Here is a 24,717-nt window from a genome sequence, read left to right as displayed (position 1 = left end):
CCATTCAGTTCTATGTTTTCTAACAATCGTAATGAAATCATGAATGGTTATTTAGCCCAGCAGCAGTTAATCAAATTACATGCTGTGTTATAAAATTTGAAAGCTGACCAAAGGACAGGAGAAAGGAAAAAGGAAAAAGTGAAACGGATGCCATGAGTGTGTGCCTGGAAACACCGTTTCAGGAAACGGGTTTTGTGAATCAGAGACCAGTGTGGATTTAGAAACTGTAGCTCTTTATGTGAGAAATTCGACAGGACAAAATCCATGCGAGTCGTCCCTGAGAGCACCCAGGGGCCAGAGTTTCTCCTGTTATGTTCTTCACTTCCTCACTCCAGCGTTACATCAAAATAGTATCACCTCTAAAAGGTGTCAGCACTGATTTATTTTTTTTATATTTAGATATGCAATTAACACAGTACTGGAGGTAGTAGTTGAAAGTCTCTGTCTCAATGAAAACTGCGTCTAATCAATCTAGCGGCACATTTATCGACTTTGAGGACAAACCTTAGCTTCTGTACACAGAGGAATGCCACTAGTACTGTCTCTAGTCACTAGTACTGTCTCAAGTCGCTCTCTAGCCACTAGTACTGTCTCTAGTCACTAGTACTGTCTCTAGTTGCTCTTTAGCCACTAGTACTGTCTCTTGCCACTAGTACTGTTTCTAGTCATTCTCTAGTCACTAGTACTGTCTCTAGTCACTAGTACTGTCTCTAGTCGCTCTCTAGCCACTAGTACTGTCTCTAGTCACTCTCTAGTCACTAGTACTGTCTCAAGTCGCTCTCTAGCCACTAGTACTGTCTCTTGCCACTAGTACTGTTTCTAGTCATTCTCTAGTCACTAGTACTGTCTCTAGTCACTAGTACTGTCTCTAGTCGCTCTCTAGCCACTAGTACTGTCTCTAGTCACTCTCTAGTCACTAGTACTGTCTCTAGTCGCTCTCTAGCCACTAGTACTGTCTCTAGTCATTCTCTAGTCACTAGTACTGTCTCTAGTCACTAGTACTGTCTCTAGTCGCTCTCTAGCCACTAGTACTGTCTCTAGTCACTCTCTAGTCACTAGTACTGTCTCTAGTCGCTCTCTAGCCACTAGTACTGTCTCTAGTCATTCTCTAGTCACTAGTACTGTCTCTAGTCACTCTCTAGTCACTAGTACTGTCTCTAGTCACTAGTACTGGCTCTAGTCGCTCTCTAGTCACTAGTACTGTCTCTAGTTGCTCTCTAGCCACTAGTACTGTCTCTAGTCACTCTCTAGTCACTAGTACTGTCTCTAGTCACTAGTACTGTCTCTAGTCACTAGTACTGTCTAGTCACTACCTTTTCTGCATGGTCTTGCATGTTCATGTATTTTTTTCTGCTCTGTCCAGAGTGGTAGAGAGGCACGTTCAGTCTGCATGGCACCTGACGTAGTCGTGGATAAGCACTGCATGTGTAGTGTAGTGTTGCAATCACTAATCTTCACTGTTTGCTCTTCTTTGGTTTTAATTTGACAGCTTAATTAGATCATTTTGACCATTATCACAGTGCTCTGCATGAGACAACAAAATTTGAAAGATATTCTGTGACTTCTAACTTTCTCTCTGAGAGATCATTTTATATGTAAATATAACCCAAATCACAGCACATAATCTTTATATTATGTGTATGGTGATTTTGTCTAACGATGTCACACATAAAATCAGAATTTTAGCAGTGCAGAGTAACAGCTTGAAAATGGCTTAGTAGTGACTGCTGGTTAAAATGTAGACTTAATGGGCCATGATTAATTATTTCATAGTCATCCCATTGTTAGAAACATAATAATATATAAATGAGAACCACTTTATTGGGAATACAAGTGCATCTCAAAATACAATAAGCACAGCGAGTACAGCAGAAGCAATCATATGTAAAGGGCTACAACCATCTAACACTCGGCAGAATTCAAATGCGACACGATGATGTCGCAGATATGCTAATTAGTGAAACCTGTCGCCTAGTGACATTTAGCGACTTTTCCAGCAGGCTTTAGGTTTTCCCTTGAATGTAGCTGGCAATACATCCTTCAGAGGGCTGATACTTAGGCGTGTTAATATACAACTCTTATAAACATGACACTTATGAACATAACCATAATCACTGTGGGGGAAACAGTGTAGAAAGCTAAAACTTGGAGCTCTGAGCGGACATGGTAATGTGGCGAGATGTATTCCCTCCCCTATCTTTTCTGTATGTTCATGGGTTGGTTTTTCTTTTGGAGAAAGAAATGAAGCCTTCAGCTGTTCATCACTATAATGAGTCAGCAACTGTTCGGCAGCTCAGTGTAATAGTGCATCTATTCTTCTTAATGATCCCATTTTCAGCAGAAATTGTTCCAAATGTGCACAATAGCCTATAAGGGCAGAAAGTGTTTTGGAGGCAAAATGCCGCCAACTCTATTACCGACAGCTTCATAAATTGTATAGTGGCTCAATTATATGTGCATGTGTGTGTGTGTGTGTGTGTATTATGCACCCTAATAAGTAAAAGCAAATACCATTGTATAGATCTGACTGCTTAATGAGCAGAAGGTTTGTTTCCTACAGAACCACTGTCCTCGGGGTGTCGTTTGGAACTGCCTTCCTGTTGCTCACACTTATCCTTGGCATCTGTTTTACTGGTCATATACTGGTGAGTAAAGCTTTCAGAAGGTTTGTTCATGTATGTGTGTTATTTGTGATATCAGTATAAACAAAATAAAGCCATTTCTTTGCTCACTATAGTGTAATGGTCATTAAATGCAAATAAACACTTGTTGCTCAGATAAACAGTCACTTCTTTTGTAGTAGGCCATCACTTAACAGGCTTTAGGGCCTGTGAAATGTCCATGTACATTTGTATCTTAGTAGCAGAAATGTGTCAGGTCCACTCTTATTATGACAGAAATATGTCAGGTCCACAATAAATGAAAAAAGAAAAGTCTTTTTTTGTTCTACTTGATCAAGAGTGTCAGTATTTTAGGAGCTGAGTATACGTCTAACAGCACAGAGACTGCTGCTTCCAGTACTCTCTGAGTATTGTGAGTGAGTATTGTGAGTGAGTGTGAGTATACGTCTAACAGCACAGAGACTGCTGCTTCCAGTACTCTCTGAGTATTGTGAGTGAGTATTGTGAGTGAGTGTGAGTATACGTCTAACAGCACAGAGACTGCTGCTTCCAGTACTCTCTGAGAATTGTGACTGCCAACCTAAGTTACAAGGTTCAGTTCTTCCATTAATAAGATTTTGGTTAGCACACTTTAGAAAATGGTCTGTTCTATAAAATGGTCCTGTGAGAATTACCAATGAATCAAAATCAATCGATTGAATCCTGCTAGACTTTTTAAGAAAATTAAATATAATAATCTTCACCAAGGTCTATTCTCTGAATATACAACCTTCTCAAATATGTCTGCAAATGTAATGTGGAAAAGGAAATGTCTTGATTCTCTTTGAAAAGGTCATATGTTTCTGTAATGGTCTTTTTCAGTCTCTCTCTGTCTCTCTGTCTCTCTCTGTCTCTGTCTATCATTCCACTGTATACTGTAGCCATGAAGAAATACATCACAATCCATCAAACACTGAGCACGGAACACAGTTTATTTTTGTAATCCAACATAGAGAATTTGAAGAAGAAAGAAAACAATGACTGTAAGGTTGAGGTTCAGAATGTTTCATTAAAAAGAAACATGATTCAGCAATGCATATTCCCTAATTAAAGGTGGCATTGTGCACTTTAAATGTATATGCAAGAATACAAAAGCAAAATCACAAAGGTTGGCCTGTTGAATTGTGTACTGTGAATATATTTGTTGTTTAGGATGGTAAATAAGATGTTATGTAGCAAGAGTGAATGTGTTTTGATAAGTTGTAATTTTCTGTGAGCAGCTAGTGATCACACCCCACCTGTCATCTTCAGTTTGCCTGTGAGTGAATGATGAAGCTTGAAGTGAGTGAGATTGTCATGTAATGAAGGACTCTGTGATTAATGCTAACCTTAAAGCCATGCCCAAGAAACAGAAGGTTGAATGGTTCACTGGGTCATTTACCAGGTCGTTCAAAAGATCATTGACTACTTGATCATTGACATTAGATCATTGACTACATTAGATCATTGTCACTTATTAATTTGTTGACAATGTTATTTACTAAAAGTATGAATCTTAACTGTGGAGCTCAGTGCAGAGAGGAGAAGAGTTAGGGAGAGGAGGTGTGGGGTTGGAGAGGGGAGGTGTGGGGTTGGGTTGGGGAGGTGTGGGTTTGGGTTGGGGAGAGGAGGTGTGGGTTTGGGGTTGAAGAGGGGAGGTGTGGTGTTGGGGAGGGGAGGTGTGGTGTTGGGGAGGGGAGATGTGGTGTTGGGGAGGGGAGGTGTGGTTTTGAGGTGGGAACTTCTTTTGGTTGGTCTTGACTAGGTCTGTGTTGAAAAAATCGATTTTCCGATTCAGAATCGATTCGCATATGATGATCTGATTATCAATGCGTCCAAAGATCGATTTTTTAGTGAACTTTTACCCCCGCCTCGTCACTGAATTCACGCAGGCGTGCTCGGTCTAACTAACTGTAAAACGACTTGGCGTCGGACAGTGCCGGTAACGACGATAGTCAAATCGGAAATCTAAAAACAGAAGGACAGTTTATCCAGTGTCAGTGACTATTTACAGTTAGTCCGTGTCACTGACCGTTTACCCAGTGTTTTTACAGTTAAAAAAAGTTTAAAATGTTCTTGTAACGTTGGGCGCAAGGCGATGGACGAGACAGAATCCTTTGCACTTTCCAAATCGTTACGTTTATTACATTTACCGAAGCGCAGACAGCGCACATAAAACACGTTTACATAGAACACGTGTGACTCAAACAACGACGAGCACAGGACGCTGCGCGAGCGCAAATTAAATAGACAAACCACATCAACCCCACGTGATTACGAGACGAGCCACAGGTGAGGACCATCACAAGACGCACCCGCACCCACTGAGATACACCGACGTAGACGATTAGACGCAGACGACGTTAACACGCCCAAAACGGAGGGGTCGGGGACGTAACGTGAGAGTTCTGTTCTTATATTCTCACTTTAAAGAAAAATACACGTTTACATTTTATACTTTCAGTTTATTAAGTGTGAGCACTTTTAAAATAAAAATGCATTTGGTAGCAACAGCTTTTGGGTGAATTCTTAATTATTTCAATCATAATAATAATGCACTGGTTAGTGTCCCAGTAGGAGCCCACTGTTGCAGATATATACACCTCAAAGATGTCCTCTGTTTATTGTCCTGGATAACCTTTCTTGAAGGTAGATTTATGATGACCCTTTTCACCAGTCTTCCAGCCATCAGTAACTACAAACTACCAGTAACTATTTGCTGATTAATATCGATATAATACTAGTTTTAACATGTTGCTTCTGTACACAGTCAGGAAAAAGCTCAAATACATTTTTAATAACACTAAACCCCGAATTGGATTGAATCGGATCGAATCGATTAAATCGGATTAAATCGAAAAAAATCGATTCTTAATCTTTAGAATCGGAATTGGATCGATTCTTGGAATTTGAATCAATACCCAGCCCTAGTCTTGACACCTTTGATCTTTGATCAGAACATGATTCCTTGTCCTGCACTCACACAAGACAGGGTGTGTCAGACATGAACAGATGGTCACAGTGCAGTTCAGCAATGCCCTGTCAAACATTACACAACACCATCTAAACACATTATTTATCAGAAGTGTGTGTCTGTGTGTGTGAGAGAATGGGAAGAGGGTTAAAGGGCAGTGTGTCCCAGGGTAAAGAAGTATGAACCTACTATTAGAGAAACAGAAATCAATCCCTTAGTTAAAGATGGCTACAGCAAAAAAAAAAAAAACCCTGAGAGAATAAACTGTCATACTGTTTTTTTTTTCTTTGTTTTGGTTTTTTAGTTACTTTGCTAATTATATGTGGAGATTTATACTGTGTGTTTTATGACATTATTTAATTGTTTGTACCTTATTTGTCGGTGGTGTAACACTTGCGAGGTATAAAACAGCAGAGCTGATATGCCAATGACATTACTAGGAGTTACAGCTTGTTTTCACCACTCTCTTGTTGCCGTAGCAATGGGGCAACGTGGCCTCCTGCTCTCTGTCATGGCTCCCTCACTCCTCCACGCTCGGCACCAACAAGCCCTGGATACGACTCGTCCTCACCATGGCAACAACCGCGCTCATCTTGGTCATGGCCGTGTTCAACATGGTGAGCATCGTGACTGCCAAAGGGCTTCGCGCAGGCCGGCGTGCCGTGCCCCTGACTACAGCGAGTACACACTGCCCCTGAATACACACACCGCCCCTGAATACACACACCGCCCCTGAATACACACACTGCCCCTGAATACACACACTGCCCCTGAATACACACACCGCCCCTGAATACACACACTGCCCCTGAATACGCACACCGACCCTGAATACACACACTGCCCCTGAATACGCACACCGACCCTGAATACACACAATACCCCTGACTGACTAGGCACAGCTAGCCCAGGTTCATCAGTCACCATGGTGTTCCGTTGATTTGCACCGCCGAAGAGAAGCGTGTTTGGTGAGTCAGCCGTTCAGGAGGCCCAGGAGGAACGCTAGCCCCCCAGGGGTGAGGAGGCAGGGTTGTGGACTTCCCCATGAGGACCTTTAAGTGCCTGAAAGGCAGTGACAAAGCAGCTCAGGGTAAGCAGGTCAGGATAATCGCCTAAATGGAGTCTTTAAAGCCGTCATTCCGATAGCGTAATAGACGCTTTCTCGATCCCTCTTTCCGTGTGTTCACTTCAAAAAACTTCAGTGAGTGGTCCCTGTCATCACGCTTCAACAGGAGAGGAGACGTCCTGATATGAAGGACAGAGACACTCTACAGTCGCCCACTGTGTGCTTTTGAAAGTGATCTTGGGGGGGAGGGGTGCTTCAAGTCAAAGTGCAGGGGCCATGCCTTGGTGAACGAAACATTTCTAGGAATCCTAGCAGCCACGAACCTAGCCAGCTTCCTTCCAGCTGGAGATGTGGACTTTCGCTTTCACACTGCTTATGTTCCAGCACCATTATATCATGAGTTGATTACAAGAATATTTTAGGTTTTTCTTTTGTTTTTTTTTCATATTAGACCTGTGAAATTAATTAGAGAATACAAGCAATACAACATGCGGCTGCAGCAGACCAGGTTTTCCAGTAATCGTCCCGAGTAAGCTCGGGTTACGCTGGGTCTGCTGAGAGACTGAGAGATGAGAGACATCTCCTCTGATCTGCAGGGATCCTGACATCATCGCTATGCTTCTCGGACTCACATGGTGGGTGGCCAGCAGTGCATGTGCACCACTGTCCCAGCGGCGTGCGAGGAGCTCGAGCGCAGAAACGGCTCCTCCACGGTTCCTCCGCATGACACTTTAATGTCTGCTTAATGTGTCTGTGGGATAGAATCACGACTCTCTGTCCTGAGCAGACGGCTAAAGGACGGCTTGACCGCCGGCTGATTTCACGCAGGAAGCTCACTCGCTCGCCTGGTCCTCCGCGTCCGAGCACTGAGCCGTAATCAGATCTCAGCCGACGGCGTGTACATATGCAGATCGGTTCTGCGTTGCTTGCATAACCTCAGTCATAGGTGTTTGTGCGTGCTGCTTAAGGCCGTTCCTCTGTTGTAAGGATTGTTTTTAAAGTGATGTGTTCGACCCAACATCTCTGCTGAAACTTACATGCTCTAAGCTTGAATAGAACTGCAAGTGGTTTAGTGTATGTAGAGCACAGACTTAAAATATTGCTTGATTTTTTTTCCTGGGGTAAAGCTCTGAAATGTGCTCCTTTTCCTCGTTGGGCAGTTCTTTCTGGAGGATGAGAAGGCGATAACAGTGGCTGCACCAAACGGGTCCAATGAGACCACGCATGGGGTTTATGGTCAAACCACCCAACCCCCGGACAACAGGTTTTACTTGCCTGTAAGTCACCTGTTCAGTATAACTGCTCATTTATGCTTTCCTTCCAAATAGCATTCAACAACTTCTTCAAACGTATGTAAAAGGCTAAACCCAAAGGCACCATATCATATTGTGCAATCAATCTCTTTATGCACTCATTCACATTACAGTGTAGATATTGCTTGCGTTTTGTAAGGTTTAAATGAACAATTGCGTATTAACAATTTAAACTAGTGCTGTCAATTCCAGGTGCCGCGATTAAAAGTCCTCACCAGGATTTTGCTCAGGCTTCCTGGATTGTGTTGATTCCACAAATTTTACCTGGATTGCTAATTAGAAAATCTAGCAAGCTTGAGCAAAATCCTGGTGAGGACTTTTAGTCGCGGCATCTGGAATTGACAGCACTAATTAAAACATATTTCCATGTTCTTCTCAATAAAAAAACCTTACAGTTAGCCATGTTATACATTAATCCAATTCAAACTCGTATTTGTTGTTAGAAGAATAAGACCCAGTATGAGAAAAGTGATATAGTGACATTGCAGAAATAAGCTGTAGTAAGTCTTCGAGACTATTGAAGGTCCTTAGAGAAATAAGAACCATAACAGTCCTGCTGAGGGAGTGTTTCTGACTGATTCATTAGAAATGAAAAACATGTTGTGGTGATGGTGGTATTTGAGGACACCAGTTGGCAACCATCGGTCTAGCACCTACAAATATTTCAGTGCCGAACAGATTGTGCCTCAGATGGTGAAATAAGATCAAGTGCTTCACATGCTTTTGGACTTTCAGAGACTCAGACGAAAGAGAAGCAGAGAGGTTGTCTATCCGTGCGTGCTTTTATAACACCGACCTCTCCTGCTGTGTCTAGCCACAGTGTATTCCCAGCGTTTCACTGTAGCTCTAGACACTTACATTTTACTTTTTTTGTACTGCATTTGACATGGAAATAATCTAAATACATAATACAGCCATTATTCCTCTATAACGTGATTATGTTTAGGTACATACACTAAAGTTATCACGATGTACTTTGTGAATGTCACATCACCTCATGTTTCATTGGTCATTTAATATTCTCTACTGGCCATACGGTTTAGGGTGATGCAACGAAATATGCCTTGTGTCATGAGAAATGTCTTGACTCAGACGGTTGAATGTATGTTTGAACAATGTAGTGAATAAGAAGGACTTTTATTGTGCTCTCAGTCAGCTTAAAAGCACACAAGAAAGAGACTGTGCAGGCACCTGTTATTCATGAAGACACATTAACCTCTACATTATTTTCCTTTTGTTAAAGTTCCTTATCCTGAGTTTTGGATTTAAGTTCATTTCTGCTGATGGTCGTTAAAAATCCCTGTAGGATGTTGAAGGCAATTATGTGGTGGTGCCCTGGTTTCAGCTGAATTTCTCTCAAAAGACACACATGCACCAATGAGCTTTAAACACATTTAATGAGCCCATCGGTAACAGTTTGTCTAATACGATTACTCAACTTTGAAGGCATTTTAGGCAACTTTGAAGGTATTTTGCTGTCATTTCATAATTAAGTTTTTTTTAAACGTGTTTTTCCATTATATATAGCTTATATTTGTCAATAATGTGTTTGTGCAACTTGATTTTCATCTGAAGAACTGATGAGGTCTCTTTCCTCTGTCAGTACTTCATCTACAGCTGTATCCTGGGCCTGGTGTCCTGTTCCGTGTTCCTCAGGATCAACTATGAACTGAAGATGTTGATTATGTGTGCTGCTGTGGTGGTCTACAACATCATTATTCTCCAGACCCATGCTTCAGTACTGGATGAATACAGCACAGCCCTCTACAGAACTCAGCCACTGGACAGGTATTGAACCTACACACACGGCATGATGTCGAACTGTGATATTGTGCCATATAGGTTGGCTGGGAAATTTGGAGTGCAATTTACCCAGCTAGCAACAGAAAAAAAAAACCTGCTCCCTCAATAACTCACGAGATTATGAATGACAGGTGCTGAGATAGGAGGCTTAGAGTAGATTGTATGGGATAGATTTTTCCCCAGATGATTGACAGCAGGAGTGGGTGGGTGTTCTGTACAGGTAATTTAAGGCGCTGTTCATTAACCCAAGCCATGTATTCCAAATCTGTTACTCTGTTCAATTACTTTTCTGTCAATTTGTTCTCAGTTCTTCTTTTGTTTTCTTTTTTATTTTAAAACCTGTTTTTCTTTTAGACCACGGTCTCGAACTAATCACACTGTGAACAACATATTGTTATTGCTCGTGCTCTGTAGTCCAACAGATGGGATTTTAAATGAAACAAAGACTGGGAGGTTAAATGAATGGTGGTTTTAATGTAGGGTTATTTATATCTGTGTAGAGAAAACCGCTGGGTCTGCAGCCCTTTCTGTGTTCAGCTCACCTATTTCAGAAGACCATGTGTTCTAGGATAGTCGTACAGAAGAACGCAGACTAAAGATCTAAATAAAGCATTTAATATCAAGGAAGTGCCAACAGAGGCGGTCTTTGCATAGAGGCGTGGCTAGGCAACTGCTTTGGGCCCCTCCCACTGCAGCCCACTGTAGAGGCCCCCCAGACTAGCTAACTTATTTCTCGCATATTAATGTTGATGGGCCCCCTAGCTAAATTCGCCTTGAGCCCCCAAATTGCTAAGTCCACCACTGAGTGCCAACATCTGTGAAGGGATGAAAGATCACAGTTATCAAATCAGAGACACAAATCATTGGGGGGTTTGTTTATCAGTTGTGGTATACTTTCAAAAGACCCAAATGTACATGAATTTAGCAATTGCAAAGAATATGGAAGACTATAGTACTTTATGACCATTTAATCCTCATGAGTAAAACCAACTTGCTGGAAAAGAACATTATCCAGGATTTATACGCGGATGTCTGAAAAGACACCTACCGTCCACGTCTCAGTCTTACACTGCGTCTAATCCATTCTTTTGTTTTTATATTTGTTCTGACTGCACAGAGGGCTCAGAGATTATGACTAGCCTGAGGTCACTGGGCAAATCTCTATGTAACTTTAGGTGGCTATATTTTGGATTTCAAAACTGGGGTTAGCATATCTACATAACAAATCTACACACAAAATCAATACTTCATGTCTAGAATTCTGTCAGTTTTTACTTTCTGTTTTAGTAGAGTTATGAGCCTAATAAGTCATATAATAGGTGAGTGGGGGGATGAGTTTAAGGAGATTTATGTCACATTATTTGCTCAACTCAGACATCACTATCAGTTCTGTGTTTGGCCATTTTTAGGACTTGGTAAGATGCCATATAAAATATGATATAGAAGGTAAACAATCTGGTGATACACTTCTGTGAAGCAGCACACATGCTGAGAAGCTATCTGACCAATAGTTCATGTGGGACATGTACATGATTGACCAATTGTAGATGGGACAACGTGTATGGTACCTACTGAAAACAAACGTCAACATGAAAATGCTAGAAACTTTAGGCATTTTATAAATCCTGGCTGGACACATTCTATAGGTACCCAGAAGAGGACATTTCTGTTAAAAAGAGGATGTGACATCACCCTATGTAATTTACCGTATATGTTATGACCAACAAACTTGAAAAGAAATTTGGAAAAAGATCTCTCTCCTCAGCGAACCCGCATCACAAAGATTCGCTTTTTTCCGTGTCTCACTTCTCAGTTTCTGAGAATGTTTCATTATTGTTTTCTTTCTTGCCTTTGCCAGACCGGGAGTTCTGAAGGACTTGAAGACGATGGGTTCTGTATCGCTGTTCATCTTTTTCATTACGCTGCTTGTGCTGGCAAGGCAGGTGGGTGTCCTTCTTACTAGAGCACACACACCAAAGAGAGCAGGGTCAGTAATCCAACCCTGCCTGGGTAACTTCGTGGAGTGAGCTGGAGTTTACTAATCTCCAGAAAGATGGTACAGTCTCCATGATTCCTGATGTTTGTAGCCTTTGGCACACTGTCAAGCTGCTATGTTTAGAGGCTCATTGCTTATAACTGAAAGTAATCTCTTAAGAGGATTTGTTATGCGCCGTGGTCCGAACTGAAAATTGGGATAATGCTTTAAGGTATCTGAGCAGCCATGCTTAAGAGATTTCCAGTTCCATTGTTCTCTAATAGCATCATTAAGCAGCCTTCATATGAAAACACTGCAGTTGTGTCTAAGGAATTTCACTCAGTCATTTTATAACTTTCATTTATCAAGTTATAAAAGTCATTTTAATTGGTTAATTCTGACAAATAATTACTGCAGTAATTATGACTATTGTGATTTCAAGAGCAGTTATACACAGGATAAGATGTCAAAGATGACAGTAGAAGTAAGCCATGCACACTTTGGACAGCAGAGAACCCAGCAGTGGAGACAGTGGAGCTGCAGTGAAGCTTGAGTGCAGAAACGTAAAGCCACCCAATACTGTTCATGCTCAGTTCCTGCAGTTAATCTTCTTCTACTCTAATGAATGGTGGTTCCAGACCTAGAGTCCTCGCTCTTGTAACTACATATTACTTTGAGTGTAGTTACTAAATTATTCATAGTAGTTATGATATAATATTCCTTAAGATTAATAATCTTAACTGAAAAATGGGCCTTTTGTTTAATAATATAGAGGTATGCTTTTACTGCATAAGGCTCAATCAGTGGAAAATCCTAGTGTCTGATAAATGTTGCATTTGTAATCCTTTGTGCAGGTGTGCTATTCAGGATGCATATTAGATGTTGCCCGGGCTATGTATAGATGTTTTAATCCCGAGGGATTAAGAAAGGATCGATCACAGTATGAATGTAAAACAAGAGTACATGGTAATGCGCATATGCCTTGTTGCTCAAGAGCCTGTTTTTGAAGATTATTGGTTTCCATTCACAGCAAGATGTTGGTTGGGCTGTAAAGTCTTTTTTTACATTCTGGGGTGAATGCCTGGTCATACACAAAGCTGCCACACAAGCGGTGTATTCCGTTCATGACAATGTGCTGAAACACAGTACCAGGAAACATTACCAGTATACAGCAAGCCCAGCAAAGTTGACATGTGCTTTGAGTTGTTATCTTTCTGATTTGTGAAAAGTCACACAAGGTGATCAGATGTCTGCATCTCTTTGCCTCTGTGTCCTCTTGTAACAGAATGAATATTACTGTAGGTTAGACTTTCTCTGGAAGAACAAGTTCAAACGGGAATGCGAGGAGATCGAGACTATGGAGAACCTGAACCGGGTCCTTCTGGAAAACGTCCTGCCCGCCCACGTGGCGGAACACTTCCTCGCACGCAACTGGAAGAACGAGGCAAGTTTGTTCGTACACACCGATCGAGAGCGCGTTCGTTTCAGAAGGCGGAGCTTCGCCCATAGAAACTGACTAAACACCCTAATGAGGCAAAGTAACGTCTCTGTGTGTTCAACCTCTTTCCAATTCTTCTAAAAATCATCATCTTTCCTCATTCCCAACCACATCTGCTAATGATGCCTGCTATAATATGTGTTCCAGGACCTCTACCACCAGTCCTATGAGCTGGTGTGCGTCATGTTTGCCTCTATCCCAGACTTTAAGGAGTTCTACACAGAGTCTGACGTGAATAAGGAGGGACTGGAGTGTCTCAGACTCCTCAATGAAATTATAGCCGATTTCGATGAGGTATAGTATGGCGCAGAAACATACTCAGCGCCACATTGCTATCAGTTTCATATCCAAGTGCAATTATGAAAAGCTGCATTAGGAATGAAACATCTAGAAAAGAACTGCCAAAACTAATGTTTCAACTACATAGTTATATGAATGTGAAAGAAATACTAACATTAACATGTTCATTGGAATCCAGGAACAATAAAAATGCATTTTAGAGCCTGATGGATTTGTGAATTAACCCAGAAAACAGCTTTACTGCTTTTTGTCTTTATTGATAGATTTCCCTGACTGATTTCTGGAATATTTGATTGGTCTCGTCTTTTCATTGACAGTTATTATCCAAACCCAAATTTAGCGGCGTGGAGAAGATAAAGACCATAGGAAGTACCTACATGGCTGCTACTGGACTCAACATCACTCCAGGAGCAGAGATTACACAAGTGAGCCTACTTACGTAATTTGGGGGAAAATATAAAAATACTGCAAACACCGAGAACCTGAGGCTCAGATCACACTGTCCTAGAATTCTGAAATACCAACATTAACATTCAATTACAAAGAGCCACAGTCCCAGACAGCAACACAAATATCTTCACGTTAAACAGATGGATTTGGTGATGTTTGCTAGAGAAAGTTAGGTTGGTGTACTTTGGGGTTTAAGCAGTTTTAAGCAGGTGCTGTCCTTGGTGCTGAAATGTGGTTTTGTTTTGGTTTATTAATTCTCCAAGAAACCAAAAGTCTTCCCCTTCTCTCTCTCTTGAAGGATCATGATAGACAGTACATGCACATTGGCACAATGATCGAATTTGCCTTTGCTCTGGTGGGAAAACTAGATGTTATTAACAAACATTCTTTCAATGACTTCAAGCTACGACTGGGTGAGTAGCAAAAGCACATAAGAGAACAGTCATCCACAGTGACATGACAATTCAACATCAGGCCATTAATACTTCAAATTATTCAACTAAGGCCTAACCTATACAGTTTCTGAGAAAAGTGTCCCAAACATTTTGGTTTCCGAGAAAATCCTGCAGAGAGTCTATTTTGTAGTCTCTATGTGATGTCTTTCTAATATTAGCACAGTTGTCCATTGGCAATGCCTCATTTAAAACCCATCTTTCCAAAGCTAAAATCCCTTTTGCATGGCTTTGTGTTTTGCGCTCACCAGGAATAAACCATGGACCACTGATTGCAGGGGTGATAGGAGCACAGAAGCCACAGTATGATATCTGGGGCAACACTGTTAATGTGGCCAGCCGTATGGAGAGCACTGGAGTCCTTGGGAAAATTCAGGTACATTTCTACTGTCATCTACATTGTATAGTTAGCATGTCAGCATTCCTTGTGGTTGGTTTTTTTTTCAGTTCTTTGAGCACTGAATTCCTTTATGGTTCTTCATTCCAGGTCACTGAGGAGACAAGTCGGGTCTTGAAGCCATTGGGATACATGTGCTCGTGTCGAGGGATCATCAATGTAAAAGGCAAAGGGGACCTCAAGACATTCTTTGTGCACACTGAGATGACCAGAACCTTATCACAAGGGAATGTTATGACTTGAACTTCTCTATCTCTCTCACTCACACACACACACACGTCAACAATAGCCAGACGTACACACATGAAAACCTGTCACTCTTTCTCTCTCGCTCTCTTCTCTCTCTCTCTCTCACTCTCTCTCACACACACACACTGCATAAAACCAACTCTGTAAAATAATCTATATCTCTCACCCAGGTGAGGATGAGCAGTTCAAAAGTAACAGGGTCTGAAAGAAACCTAGACAAGCCACTGTGTGTGCAGCTCAGTACAGAACACCTGAGGGTTTGTAACATAATTAAAGAAATGTTAGACATATGTGTTTATGTTTTGGTGCAACCATTTTCTTATCCATTAAAGAATTTCTATATAAATATTACTGTGTTCATTTATAATAATAATAATAATAAGTTTATTTTATATAGCGCCTTTCACAAACCCAAGGTCGCTGTTATATGTAAATAAATGGTGAATTGTAACAGTAACAGAACTAAAACGAATGGAAAAAACTATATATTTTTGTTAATTTTCTCACACGTATTGCATATCCCAAGAGTAAAAAGTGACTTTTAAACCGGGACAACAGAACCGTATCCCTCCTCCATTGTTTTGGTGATTCCGTTTTTCCTGTAGAATTCTGAACGTACATGTGCGACGCGCACAAAACGGCGGTCAGGTGTGTAGAGAGACGGGGGCGCGTGGCGCCCATACTCGGAGGACGACCGCACACCTATGGGCCTCGATGCTTCCTGAGAAAGGGATGGGCAGAGTCAAAGGGCAATGAAAAACGGCGAGGGATGGTCAACCAACACACACAATGTGCAGACGTCATCAGATTGCGAGTGTTTAAGCCTAAATGGGGTCTGGGTGAAAGTTCTCACCTCGTTGAAGATATTCAGTCCACGGCTCTTTGCATGTTCTCTGTCATCTCGGTGCAGCTTGTTATCGTACCCTTGTGCTCGTCGATATATGCAGTCGTATAAATAAATTTCTGATGCCTTACACATAGAAATAGCACGCAATGAGAAAAATGAGAAACAGTTATCTAACCCAGTTTACTAGAGAATACCTTAGTACCTTAGAATTGCAGTTGAAATATCTTTCCTCTTTGGGTTCATTTCTTCTTGGTGGTATATAACTAAATACAGATAACGCAGACAGTGGTTTTGACTTTGCTTGAGATAGTACGTCCATTTTTAAGTAGGTTAACTATTTGGAAGACCAGTGAACGTACCTCCCAACCTTTTGATAAGGAGTAAACTCATTATGGTCGCTTAGATACGGAAGTGAAAACACGTGGACGCAACGACGGGTGAATAGCGAACGCGCATGTGCGGAAAGGACGGCTGGCACTATGGTATTGACATTCAAGGGGCCACAAAGAAGGTAACAATCGGGGGTTAGGACCCCAGTTTGTTCAAGGTTATTGTCAAATTTTGTTCTGTGTTGTGTTTTTATTTGTTTTTGTCAAGGATAGATGAGGGCAATTCTTACAGCTTTGAAAGCACAGGAAATAAAGGTCTAAAATATTTAGCATAGTGCGATTAGTGAATACCTTTGTCCAAAACCTTTTTTTTTTTTTTGTAGAGGATATTAACCCAACACCTGCTCTGCTAGTGCAAATGATGCAGTGTTAATTCTGGTTTTCACTTTCACTCGTAGACTGTATGGATCTTCAGGCCTCGTGATATTTTAATGTTTTTGGCTTTGTTTTCCCATCCAGTTAAGTCCCACTGTGCCTACATTAGGCTATGACTCATGTTATTGTGAGCAACCACAATATTCAATGAAACAAAGCAGAATGGAGCCTTTTCCTCCGAGCCAGGGTAAACTACCACGTCCATCACAAAAGGAGTCAAGATCTTTATAAATAACTTTCATACAATGAGTGACTGTAGTGAGCACCACTTAGAAAGGCTCAGTGAAGGCTTTTAAAGTAACACACACTCTACACTTCTGCTGTTGACATTTCAAAAAGTGCCCTCGAAAAGTACTTGTGGAATACGTGTTTCCTTTTATATATTTTAAAAACTGAGTTAGATGCTCGTGTAAACACACTACATTTTATATCACACGTGTGTGTATGTTGTGCGTGTGGACAAAATAAGCAAGAAGACTAAGCAAGAAGAATGGGGTTTTATACTTGGATGAGGCTTGCACTGGTTATACTGGAGCAAATTCTGAAATAACCCTATGGCTGAGCGGCAAAGTGCCTGTAGCAAATCTCTGTCACTTACAGTGACATTTTGAAGTGATACAGTTAAATTAGCACAAATTAAGTCAACATTTAGAGGCTTTCTGTTTAAGCCCAGTTTAAGATGGTAATGAGTGAAAGCGGAAAAAGGGGGCTGTTCTAACAGGTCACACACTCCTGGTTCATAGCGACTTCATCACATTCAGGCTTTGCACACATCTACCCCTCTGAGTGGTGTACAGATACTCTATGTGTAGCCTTTTGGCAATACAGAGACATGTGGGATTGTTAAAAGAAACCCAACGAGTGGCGAATATTAAAATATACACACTACCAAAATGCAGGCATCTTCCTCTTATCTCCAAATTAGTCCACAGTAGTCAGTGATACTTGGGATATTCAGTCCTCAGTACCAGAGCAGGGGAGTCCTAGATCTATACTCATTTTACATTACATATTTTATATGCACTATTATTGACTGATTGAATGTTTCTATTGAATTGTGTTGTTTGGAATTTTGCTGGTTTTGCATTTCATTCTAAGTATCAGCATTGATTCCTGTATGTAGCAGGATCTTAATTCACTGGATCAATGTGACTCTAACCTACAGGATACAGGCTGTGCTGGCTAGCATACATTCTGCGAGATGTCAAAGCACTTTTGTACATCACTCAGCATGAGAGCATCTGCTAAATGCCATAAATGAAACCGCATACTGCCCTATAAATGAGAATGTGGTTTTACTAAATCACAAGTCTGCCAGTCATTATGCACTAAAATCTGATTTATGTAAAACAAATGTGACCTGTGAATGTAAAACGTTTATTTTTGCCAATTTTCATTCTGTTTCAGTGCACAGGCCAATAATTTAAAAATATAATTCAAATATATAAATACAGTTACAGAGACAAATTGAGCACTGACAAACCAAAGCAACAGAAAAAGCCCAGTTTAAGACGTATTAAAGTATGAAAAACATATGTCATCTATATTGTGCATTACTAAAAATGCTGTTTCAATTTCTTACTTTTCTGGAAATGTTTGTACTTGCTCTGAGATGTAGTGTGCTGCTGGCAAGCACGTAACATCCCTATCTTATCAACTTTTTAAAACTTCATCAAACCTATAATATAACCTGCCAACGTAATGTGTGTTAAAACAGTAAGACCCAAGTCATGTAGTGTGCTATGTGAAATTTGATTGTAGCCCTTATGCTATATGCTTTATACTTTCTGTACTAACTGGCCTTTAATAGAGTTTATAGTATACATGGCTAATGTATACATCACTCGCTTGTTAAAAAATAAAAATACAGGATGTTATGCAATGACATGGCACATTGGAGTGATTTTGCTATCTGTTGATGTATGATAAATAATAATGTTACTGTACAATTCACATTAAAATATTACTATATATTCTAAATAATAATAAGAACAAGTCCTGTGATTGCTGATGTATATTCTATGACATGACTGTCTCAGACTAATAGAACACACACATTTGGACTTTTTTCCATTCTGAAATATTTTAGTAGCAAATTGAAACAATAGGTGGGCAATACATATTATTGATATAGCGCCTTCAACAAAGACTTAGCTTAATTATCCAATTATATTCTCAATCTACAACTATGTCCTTCGTCACAGTTTCCTTCTCTTAGGACTAAAGAGTTTCCCATAAATTACATCCCATTTGTGTGAAACGACCCATTAGTTGAAGATTGTGTTTTGTAAATTGGGTCCCTTTTACTTTCTTTTATCTTTTGTTCTTTCCCCTCGTTTATTTCTTTCTCCTGGTGATACCTGACTGCTTTTTTGGATGTCAATCGAAGGCACTGAACAAAGACCAATCAGCAAAACCACAGACCATTAGGGATGTATTTGTGAATGGAGAAGGAGAGTCGGGGGGTTTAAGTCAGTAAAACATAATTCACTTGTAACGAATAAAATCACCTTTTCTATAATGTACACTTGTCAGTCCACCTACTGAGATGTCGAACGCTCTTTGTGTTTATTGGTATATACTGCCCCCTGCTGGGCTGTCTCTACAGTATAATTGTAAAAGAAAAAAGAAATATTCCAAGTACGATGTTATAATATTTTGTTAGTTCTCTACCTTAACACTGTGGATTTAAAATAAATGTTTGTGTAAATTTAGTACAAATTGTACAATTGCTTCAATTAGTAAGAACGTGGTATCCTGGTATGAATCTGTCTTGCGAAACAGCATTAAAAAAACCGAACATAAAGTGCAAATTCGCTTAGCCATGAATGTAACCGATAAGCCTGTAGTCTCCACATTCATAGTTAGTGAGAGAGGTAAGGGCAGACGTATAACTATAAACTGTATCTTCATTACCATTTCAGAACGGAAGAGGATAGCTCAACGTGTTTTGTGCTGTTTCGGAAAAAGCAAAGCAAAAAGTAAACTTAAAAAAACACCACATACATTCTTTCCCCTTGAGACACACCTACAGCCCAATCTGGTCTTATTCCTCTCCAACGAGTCCTGACTGGAATATGGGTGTGGCCAAAGAAAGTAGGCGTGGCCCTCGTCTTCGTGCCGCTCACGAAACGAAATCTCTTCAGGGTTTTCGGGTCCAAAATGAAGCGATAGGTCCCGTTATTGTAACGCGGCTGTAGACTGTCGGGTAGCTTAATCCCGTAGCACTTTAAGGAGGTATCTGTATTAGAAATACGCCGAGTATCGCACACGTACGCCGACTCGGAAGGTGTGGAGAGTTGGGGAAGACTGCGTGTGTACGTGGGTGTCGGCGCCGTCGTTCACCTGCACGAGGGAATTTACGATGTGCCGCCGCGCGCCGGATCCATAAGGTAACGATGACGAACACGTCTCACTTCACACACTGGAACAGGGTTCACACACACTCTTGTGGTTTGGGTATATGATTCTAGTTTAGCTGTAGAAATCATTTCCATGATGCCCTGAACTCAAATATCATTATGTATTTGAAATGTTGAATATTAACCTGGGAAAATTCTCAGTGGCCACTTAATAGGCAACCAAACAAACAAACCACCACAGGAGACGGGACACACTGTATTAAAACGACTCTAATACGCTTGATAAATGACTACTGTAAACAGTTTAAACATATCTTTTATAGATTGGTGCTGTAAACAAAACAAAACCTATGGAAATCCAACATTAAACAATGTATATCAGGTATATCTGTGCATATATCTTGATTGATGCTCTGTCAAAAGGTCGTAGTACTATTACTGTATTCGTGTTGTGATTCATCTTGGTTTTCCATAGAGCTGACACATTTTTTCTAGCTAAGGCATCAACGTCAAGTGACTGTTGTATTCTTGAATGTGATCTTTATCTTTCTTTGGTTTTAATAGTTCCTTTGGTCTGCCCCTCACCTCCCTCCCCCCTGTCTATTCCTCTATCAGTGAATTTCACTATCAGAATACACAATGATTCGTCGATTCAGTTCAGAGGGATCTCTGCTAGACTGGGACTTTTTGTCTTGGAAGAAAGCAGCACGTAAGGACGAGATCCCTGACGAGGATGAGCATGGGTCAGCCAGCGGCGCAGTGACCCATCCCTGTAGCCCCACTGTCCTGGACACTGCTGGGGGCAGGCCTGACCTTAGTAGGGAGCACAGCGTTAGCGTGGAGACCCTGGACAACAAGTCCTCCAGCTTCCTTCGCGTAACCACCCTCAACGAAAGCTTCAAAGCCTACAGTGACAGTCAGCTGGCTGGAGGTGCCATACGCAGCACGGAGAGTGTGGAGAAGGAGGAGGACATTTCTCCGTCCTCACCCTCCACCACCACCACCAACTGTTGCTTCCAAACTCCCGAGTCTCAATCTCATCGACACCATGTCAGGGCCAAGCTGTCTGCTGCCAAGCTGCACCTGAAGAGTCTATTTGGGCAGGTAAAGTGCTAGTGGGGTTTGTTTTGTTGTTGTCGTTGTTGTTTTTCAAACGTATCTCTGTCCAGTGTGTACTGTTTGTGCTGTTATGTTTCAAGGTTTTGGATAGTTCTCAAGACATTGTGTGATTATTAAGTTTCATTCATGTTGTAGGTTTTCACCTGCAAATTCTGGTCCCACCATTAAGACATTTGCCTCTGGAGTTCTCATTGCTGAGATTCTTTCCTGCCTCTCGCTGAGATTGAGCACAAAACTGATATTGTGCATGAATGCTCACATGTGCTGTCATTCCAGACATTCTCTCTGCTCAGCACTGGAACTGAGGCAGGCCATTCTCTGACCATGACATCATGATACATTTGGAAAGGGATCAATTCAAGTCTAAAGCAAACAATTCGGAGACCACACGGGCTTTAAGAAACCTTCCTTCCGTTTAAGACTGTTGGGTTGCACTAGGCCAAGTGTGTATCTTGGTCATTTTGTCACACTTTCTCCATGGAAGTAGTATCTGTAAATAAAGTGAAGTGTGGCATAAACAGTACATCAGAGTTTAATCTAGTTACTTGTGAAATAATAGTCTAATGAACTTTGACCTTTCTTTTACCATAGAGTCCACACTCCTCCCACTCAAATCTTGCAGCTGCAGAGCACAGAGAGCAAGACAGCAGGTAAAATCAGTTTCACATTATTGTAAACAGCCATGTTGTCTGACTTTTTTTTTTTTTACTGTCCTGTTCTGATACGAGCCGTTTAAACACTCCTCTTCAGAGATGACATTCTTCTACCTGGTTGTGTGGGTGTTGGTGTTGGCCCGGCTCCAGTGAAATCATTCCTTTAAATCTCATTCTCTTCCCTGTTCCATCTCTTTATCTTCCTCTTCTTTCTGCTTGGGGCTTTGTCTTCATACCTCAAAAAGTATCTTTTTACTTTTCAACCCTCCCCCCCTCCATTCCTCGTGGCTTAAAACCTTCCTCCTTCTCTGAATTACACCATTGTGATTTCCACACAGTTTCGTGCTGACTAACGCTTCCATTTTTCGGCCGGCAGTGCGAAAGAGAGGCGGTCACGTTTCCGCAAGCAGTGGAGCCAGGTGGGCCACAGCCGGACGCGTCTCAGCAGGCAGGAGGTGGAGAAGTGGGCGGAGTCTCTCCACACCTTGCTCGATAGCAGAGGTGAGTGCCAGAGATACCTCTAAATAATCTATGCATGTTTCTATGGTGTTGGTGGTTCTTTCACCATTTTGTAGTGAACGTCAACAGAAAAAAAAAAATAAAAAAACAGCAAATGCCACTGGGTTATTGGTATTACATGGAAAACCATTCTTGCAGTAACGTCAGCCAGTGCAAGCACACATCTGGAACACAACGCAACATGGCTTCCCTTCAGACAAATGTGTGCTAATCCGTGTTCTACATGTGGATGTCAATGAGCCAGATTTAATCGCACCATTTCCACCGGGCCACGTCAGTGTTTGTGTAATGCTAGTTCTTCATTGCTCTGGTGAGGGGATCAAAAGTAAAGGAGAAGTTTAAAAGAAATGTAATTTTTGTTACACAACTTGCAGAACTCATCCTCTCACTTGAGACATTGGACCTAGCATAAAAATAACAAGGTTGCAATCTCGGGCCGTTTAATCTTGATAGGGAAGTATTGCTCTCTGCAGTTTCAAGTGAAAACGTTCAAAGTTCATTCCAGTTATGTATTGAGGATCCATTCTGTGAAACATTTGGAGCCATAGATACATTTCAACTGTATGATTTGGGATTAGCTTATTATTTGTGCTTTATGTTATGTTAGTTTTATCTTATGTGATTTGTGAAACATGAGTATGTTGTAAGATCTGTGTTAGCAATATCTCCCTTCCTTTCCTCTCTACGCCCACAATAATTTTTTCCCTTGAGATGTTGTTGCGGGCAGTTGTACAAAGGCAAGATAAGCTTGTTAGCTGTAAGTGAAAAGGAAAATAATGAAATAATTACAAAGAAAAATATATCTGGTTGTCACAATAGTGATAAGGTGCTACATTTGGCACAGTTTCAGCTTTGTGAAGTGATGTGTGTGTGTGTTACACGGGGCACATGTGCTATCTGTGTCTGTCCTCTCAGCTTACCCTTCCCCCACTTGTCACCCTGAGGATGTCGATACCGTTTTGGTCACTGCACTTGTTCACCAACCCCCCCCCCCCCCCCCCCCCCCCCCACACACTTTTTTTCTTCAGTGGGCGTGTCCGTGTTCGAGGCGTACCTCCGCTCGGTGTTCAGTGAGGAGAACCTCGAGTTCTACTTGGCCTGTGAGCAGTACAGACGCTCGTCCAACACCTTCAGCCTGCAGAGGCGTGCGAGGGAGATCGTCGCCACCTACATCGAGCCCGGCGCTCCCCGAGAGGTGCGTGTGCAGACGCTCGCGTCGTTACAGCACGTCACCGCGCGACACGTCTTAACGCACGTTTCTTTGTCTCTGTGCTCTCTTGCAGATTAACCTGGACTATAAGACCCGGGAATTGACGCTACAGCTGCTCAAGGCTCCCTCTCACAACTCTCTCTGCCACGCACAACAACGCATCCGCTATCTACTGGACACAGACTGTTACCCACGCTTCCTCCAGTCCGACATCTACCTCACACTCCTGAATGATGCCCACTAGACCAGGAGAGGACAGTGTGAATAGGGGAGGGAGTGATGGACCGAAAGGCTATTGGTTGGCTCAGATGGCACATACACTTATGGGCAGATGCCTATAAAGTTAGAATCTGGTAGTGCTGTTTCAGCTGGAATATTTGTGAAAATCATAACGAATCGGTAGAGTGAATAAACTACTGTATTTTTTTTCCACCCTTGAAGATTGTTATTATGTTGCTGGAAATGTGTGGTTGCAGTGAATGGAAAAAGTATGATTTAGTTTTTAAAAGTGCATGATTATAGCATAGGGCTAAGTACCCAGAATTCCTGGCCTTGGTGAGGCAGGCACTTAACCTTGTAATCTTTAAACAGGATCTACGGCCCCATCACACGCCAGTGAGCAGGAGGCTGACGGGGAAGAAAAAACTGGTCTGGTGAGGTTGGTCTCACATCTCCAGGGGTCAAAACACTTGCAATGCAGTAACACTGTGGGAAACGATCCTTTGTTTGGGTCAAGTAATGCAAGACGTTGACGTTAGCAAGGATTAACCTTTTGAAGCCTTATAACTGGTAATGTTTGCCAGTTTTCCTGCAACTTTAGTGCCAGAAGTGTGTTTGTCAGATTGTGTTGGTAGTTATGTTACCAAAGATACCAGGGTTGTGCTGTTCGTGCCAGTTCAGAACATGTAGAAATAAATTATATTTTATATTGTTCTTCATGTCCTACGCGTCGTGATTTGGTAAGACGTACGAGTGTTTAGAGCAGTACAGTAATGGGAGCGTTTGCCACCATCCATGGCAGGAAGCCCCTCCGACCAGATCCTACAGATGTCTGTTTCCCGTGTCTTCTAGTGGACTGATTAGGGTGATACTGGAGATGTTGTCAGTTTACCACCACCGTCTTCACG

At 41.5% G+C, this 24,717-nt stretch overlaps 3 protein-coding genes across 10 annotated transcripts in view; 2 read left to right on the top strand and 1 right to left on the bottom strand.

Moving 5' to 3' along the window:
• adcy2b (adenylate cyclase 2b (brain)) overlaps positions 1 to 15,422 on the top strand; it is a 43,745-nt gene extending 28,323 nt beyond the window's left edge. Inside the window, exons 16-26 of one of the 8 annotated variants that reach the window (XM_077008458.1) lie at positions 2,546 to 2,645; positions 6,093 to 6,230; positions 7,840 to 7,956; positions 9,596 to 9,780; positions 11,654 to 11,738; positions 13,056 to 13,214; positions 13,416 to 13,562; positions 13,886 to 13,993; positions 14,317 to 14,431; positions 14,722 to 14,846; positions 14,958 to 15,422. In XM_077008458.1, coding sequence (XP_076864573.1) covers positions 2,546 to 2,645; positions 6,093 to 6,230; positions 7,840 to 7,956; positions 9,596 to 9,780; positions 11,654 to 11,738; positions 13,056 to 13,214; positions 13,416 to 13,562; positions 13,886 to 13,993; positions 14,317 to 14,431; positions 14,722 to 14,846; positions 14,958 to 15,110 — 1,432 coding nt within the window. In that variant the 3' untranslated portion in view covers positions 15,111 to 15,422. Of the gene's footprint in view, positions 1 to 2,545; positions 2,646 to 6,092; positions 6,231 to 7,839; positions 7,957 to 9,595; positions 9,781 to 11,653; positions 11,739 to 13,055; positions 13,215 to 13,415; positions 13,563 to 13,885; positions 13,994 to 14,316; positions 14,433 to 14,721; positions 14,847 to 14,957 lie in introns of those variants that run through there. The other 7 variants (XM_077008460.1, XM_077008461.1, XM_077008462.1 and 4 more) reach the window with 7 other exon arrangements.
• A 33-nt stretch (positions 15,423 to 15,455) lies between these two features.
• cfap90 (cilia and flagella associated protein 90) lies at positions 15,456 to 16,387 on the bottom strand. Its single transcript, XM_077008466.1, has 3 exons — positions 16,166 to 16,387; positions 15,970 to 16,086; positions 15,456 to 15,837 (listed from the first exon to the last, which is right to left on the bottom strand). The coding sequence occupies exons 1-3, from the start codon at positions 16,280 to 16,282 to the stop codon at positions 15,658 to 15,660; spliced, it is 414 nt and encodes a 137-aa protein (XP_076864581.1). The 5' UTR covers positions 16,283 to 16,387; the 3' UTR covers positions 15,456 to 15,657.
• Positions 16,388 to 19,808: 3,421 nt separating this feature from the next.
• LOC143516688 (uncharacterized) lies at positions 19,809 to 24,523 on the top strand. Its single transcript, XM_077008457.1, has 6 exons — positions 19,809 to 20,119; positions 20,705 to 21,193; positions 21,800 to 21,858; positions 22,238 to 22,362; positions 23,409 to 23,575; positions 23,664 to 24,523. Exons 2-6 carry the CDS (start codon positions 20,729 to 20,731, stop codon positions 23,832 to 23,834), a joined length of 987 nt encoding a protein of 328 aa, XP_076864572.1. The 5' UTR covers positions 19,809 to 20,119; positions 20,705 to 20,728; the 3' UTR covers positions 23,835 to 24,523.
• The last annotated feature ends 194 nt before the right edge of the window (positions 24,524 to 24,717 follow it).

Source organism: Brachyhypopomus gauderio, chromosome 6, assembly GCF_052324685.1.
Source record: "Brachyhypopomus gauderio isolate BG-103 chromosome 6, BGAUD_0.2, whole genome shotgun sequence".
NCBI lineage: Eukaryota > Metazoa > Chordata > Actinopteri > Gymnotiformes > Hypopomidae > Brachyhypopomus > Brachyhypopomus gauderio.
This window is presented reverse-complemented; position numbering and strand designations above follow the sequence as displayed.

Bases quoted from the DNA above. Each gene is read 5' to 3' on its own strand.
- LOC143516688 (XM_077008457.1), top strand. From the start codon at position 20,729: ATGATTCGTCGATTCAGTTCAGAGGGATCTCTGCTAGACTGGGACTTT. The intron at 21,859-22,237 runs GTAAAATCAGTT...TTCGGCCGGCAG, and splicing joins CACAGAGAGCAAGACAGCAG to TGCGAAAGAGAGGCGGTCAC. The intron at 23,576-23,663 runs GTGCGTGTGCAG...GCTCTCTTGCAG, and splicing joins AGCCCGGCGCTCCCCGAGAG to ATTAACCTGGACTATAAGAC.
- cfap90 (XM_077008466.1), bottom strand. From the start codon at position 16,282: ATGGACGTACTATCTCAAGCAAAGTCAAAACCACTGTCTGCGTTATCT. The intron at 16,087-16,165 runs GTACTAAGGTAT...TCTATGTGTAAG, and splicing joins ATTTCAACTGCAATTCTAAG to GCATCAGAAATTTATTTATA. The intron at 15,838-15,969 runs GTGAGAACTTTC...TCCCTTTCTCAG, and splicing joins GACTGAATATCTTCAACGAG to GAAGCATCGAGGCCCATAGG.